The sequence below is a fragment of the Heloderma suspectum genome, chromosome 2 (assembly GCF_057233095.1).
Source record: "Heloderma suspectum isolate Gila_16-S chromosome 2, 16-S_ref, whole genome shotgun sequence".
Classification (NCBI taxonomy): Eukaryota; Metazoa; Chordata; class Lepidosauria; order Squamata; family Helodermatidae; genus Heloderma; species Heloderma suspectum.
The window spans coordinates 359,394,117-359,398,135 of record NC_139459.1 but is presented as its reverse complement, the minus strand read 5'-3'; the positions used below and the strand labels follow the sequence as shown (position 1 = coordinate 359,398,135).

Here is a 4,019-nt window from a genome sequence, read left to right as displayed (position 1 = left end):
ATGCACGGGCCCTCCCTTCCCTCCTCCAGTCTGGCCAACAGACCGGATGGCCCTCCCCCTCATTCACCTCGAACTGGCTCCCACAAAGGGACAACCACTCTGGTGCCACCTCTTTGGTGGCAGCCCTGTCCCAAGGATGCCCACCTTTTATGCACCTGCCGCAGGAAGCTGGTGCAATCCTTGGAATGGTGGCAGAAGATCTCCCAGAGAGAGTACGGGGACCAGGGTGTGGTTCTGCGAAGGCGCAGTTGTTCTCTCGCCCCAGCAAGTTAATGTGGAACAGCCACAGGTAGCAGACAGGAAGCACGATGGTCGAGGTCAGTAGCAGTCTACCTGACCAGGTGTCTCTTCTTTGTTCTCGTGTAGCAGTGCAGCTAATTGTGCTTGATTTCTGGTGAGATCTTTGATTTCTTCCGTGAACTCCTAAGACGTTCTTTTTCTTTCTTTTTCTCGCAAAGCAGATGACGGGCAGGATAAGGAGAAATATCAGTAGCCATCTCTGGTGACAATGGAAACCACCCAGCATGAAGAGGGGAAAGAGTTGTTTGGGGAACAAAGCGGACCAAAATATCACCAGAGGAACTTGACAGTGAAGAGGAAGATGAAATCTGCTGTTTCTCAGAGTTCTGACATAGATGAACTCCAGATGTCACAAGAAGATCAGAAAGCAAAGCAAAGGAAAAAGCCTGCAGTGTGTGGGGAGATATTCAACCATAATTCTGAACTGAATAGCCATTGCAGGGTCCACACAGGAGAGAAACCATATAAATGCATGGAGTGTGGAAAGAGCTTCAGTCATAGTGGAAACCTTACTATGCACCACAGAACTCACACAGGAGAGAAACCATATACATGCTTGGAGTGTGGAAAGAATTTCTGTCAGAGATCACATCTCACTTTACATCAAAGAACTCACACCGGGGAGAAACCATATAAATGCATGGAGTGTGGAAAGAGCTTCAGTGATAGTGGAAAACTTACTATGCACCAAAGAACGCACACTGGGGAGAAACCATATAAATGCTTGGAGTGTGGAAAGAGCTTCAGTGCTAATGGAAATCTTACTATGCACCACAGAACTCACACAGGGGAGAAACCATATAACTGCATAGAGTGTGGAAATAATTTCTCTCACAGATCATCTCTTACTTTACATCAAAGAACTCACACCGGGGAGAAACCATATAAATGCTTGGAGTGTGGAAAGAGCTTCAGTGCTAATGGAAATCTTACTATGCACCAAAGAACTCACACAGAGGAGAAACCATATAACTGCATAGAGTGTGGAAAGAATTTCTCTCACAGATCATCTCTTAATTTACATGAAAGAACTCACACAGGGGAAAAACCATATAAATGCATGGAGTGTGGAAAGAATTTCTGTCACGGATCATATCTTACTTTACATCAAAGAACTCACAATGGGGAGAAACCATATAAGTGCTTGGAGTGTGGAAAGAGCTTCAGTTTTAATGGAAAACTTAATAAGCACCAAAGAACTCACACAGGGGAGAAACCATATAAATGCATGGAGTGTGGAAAGAGCTTCAGTGAGAGTGGAGAACTTACTAAGCACCAAAGAACTCACACAGGGGAGAAACCATATAAATGCATGGAGTGTGGAAAGAGCTTCAGTGAGAGTGGAAAACTTACTAGGCACCAAAGAACTCACACAGGGGATAAAGCATATAAATGCATGGAGTGTGGAAAGAGCTTCAGCGATAGTAGAACACTTACTTCACATGAACAAACTGACACAGGGGTTCAAACACATAAATGCATAGAGTGTGTAAAGAATTTATGTCAGAGACCACGTCTTACTTTACATCAAAGAGCTCACACAGGGGAGAAACTGTATAAATGCATAGAGTGTGGAAAGAGCTTCTGTCATCGTTCAAGCCTTACTTTACATCTAAGAGCTCATACAGGGGAGAAACCATATAAATGCATGGAGTGTGGAAAGAGCTTCAGTGACGGTGGAACACTGACTAGGCATCAACGAACTCACACCGGGGACAAACCATATGAATGCTTGGAGTGTGGAAAGAGCTTCAGTCGTGGGTCAAGCCTTACTTTACATCTAAGAGTTCACACAGGGGAGAAACCATATAAATGCATGGCATGTGGAAAGAGCTTCAGTGAGAGTGGAAAACTTACTAGGCACCAAAGAACTCACACAGGGGAGAAACCATATCAATGCTTGGAGTGTGGAAAGAGCTTCAGTGCTAATGGAAATCTAACTGTGCACCAAAGAACTCACACAGGGGAGAAACCGTATAAATGCATGGAGTGTGGAAAGAGCTTCAGTGAGAGTGGAAAACTTACTAGGCACCTACAAACTCACACAGGGGAGAAACCATATAAATGCTTGGAGTGTGGAAAGAGCTTCAGTGCTAATGGAAATCTTACTATGCACCAAAGAACTCACACAGGGGAGAAACCATATAAGTGCTTGGAGTGTGGAAAGAGCTTCAATGAGAGTGGAAAACTTACTAGGCACCAAAGAACTCACACGGGATAAAGCATATAAATGCATGGCGTGTGGAAAGAGCTTCAGCGATAGTAGAACACTTACTTCACATGAACAAACTCACACGGGTTCAAACACATAAATGCATAGAGTGTGGAAAGAATTTCTGTCAGAGATCACATCTTACTTTACATCAAAGAACTCACACAGGGGAGAAACCATATAAATGTCTTGAGTGTGGAAAGAACTTCAGTTCTCGGTCACCCCTTACTTTTCATCTAACAGCTCATACAGGGGAGAAACCATATAAATGCATAGAGTGTGGAAAGAGCTTCAGTGACAGCAGAACACTTGACTAGGCACCAACGAACTCTCACAGGGGTGAAACCATATAAATGCATGGAGTGTGGAAAGGGTTTCAGTCAAAGCTCATCTGACTTTACATCAAAGAACTCACACAGGGGAGAAACCATATAAATGTCTTGAGTGTGGAAAGAAAGTCAGTTTTTGGTCAAGACTTACTTTTCATCTAAGCGCTCATACAGGGGAGAAACCACAGAAATGCATAGAGTGTGGAAAGAGCTTCAGTGACAGCAGAACACTTGACTAGGCACCAACGAACACACACAGGGGAGAAACCATATAAATGCATAGAGTGTGGAAAGAACGTCGGTCAAAGCTGACGTCTTACTTTACATCAAAGAATTCACACGGGAGAAACCACATAAACGTCTGGAGTATGGAGAGAATTTCAGTCGTCAGTCAGGCCTTACTTCACATCAACGAACTCATACGGGAGGAACCATATAAATGCATGGAGTGTGGAAAGAGCTTCATTCAGAGTGGAAATCTTACGAACCACCAAAGAACTCACACCGGGGAGAAACCATTTAAATGCATGGAGTGTGGAAAGAATTTCTGTCAGAGATCACATCTTACTTCACATCAACGAACCCAATGAAGGAGAAGATGAGGATGAAACTTTTGAAAAGCAAATAGCCAATATTTCAAGGAATCATGATGTAGTAGTAATGGGGGACTTCAATTTCCCTGATATTTGTTGGGAGACAAATTCTGCAAACTATGGCCTCTCCAGGAAATTCCTGACTTGTGTGGCTGATAACTTCCTCCTACAGGAAATAGAGGAAGGAACTAGAGGATCGGCTATTCTTGACTTGATCCTAACCAACAGGGATGACTTGGTGGATAAAGTAGCAGTTACAGGAACTCTGGGGGAAAGCGACCATGTTGTACTTGAGTTCATGGTTCTAAGGGAAGCAAAAGCCAAGCGTAGTCAAACGCGTACCCTGGATTTTAGGAAAGCTGATTTTAGTAAATCAGAACAATGATCAGTAAGGTCCCATGGCAAACAACTCTAATGAGAAAAGGAATCCAAGGTGGGTGGGAGTTTTTAAAAAAGGAAATTCCCAAGGCACAAGTACAAACAATTCCAACAAGAAAAAAGGGTGGAAGACAACAGAAGAAGCCAATGTGGCTTCACAAAAAGCTTAGACTTGACAAAAAAGCACACATATAGGAAGTGGAAGAA

The 4,019-nt window shown here is 43.4% G+C and overlaps 1 protein-coding gene across 2 annotated transcripts; it reads left to right on the top strand.

Moving 5' to 3' along the window:
- Positions 1 to 757: 757 nt before the first annotated feature.
- Positions 758 to 2,521, top strand: LOC146355604 (uncharacterized). 2 transcript variants are annotated; one of them, XM_084830749.1, is made up of 2 exons: positions 758 to 1,656; positions 2,161 to 2,521. In XM_084830749.1, exons 1-2 carry the CDS (start codon positions 773 to 775, stop codon positions 2,519 to 2,521), a joined length of 1,245 nt encoding a protein of 414 aa, XP_084686875.1. In that variant the 5' UTR covers positions 758 to 772. The 2 variants fall into 2 exon arrangements, with proteins under 2 accessions (XP_084686875.1, XP_084686874.1); XM_084830748.1 differs by having other exon boundaries at positions 758 to 2,521.
- The last annotated feature ends 1,498 nt before the right edge of the window (positions 2,522 to 4,019 follow it).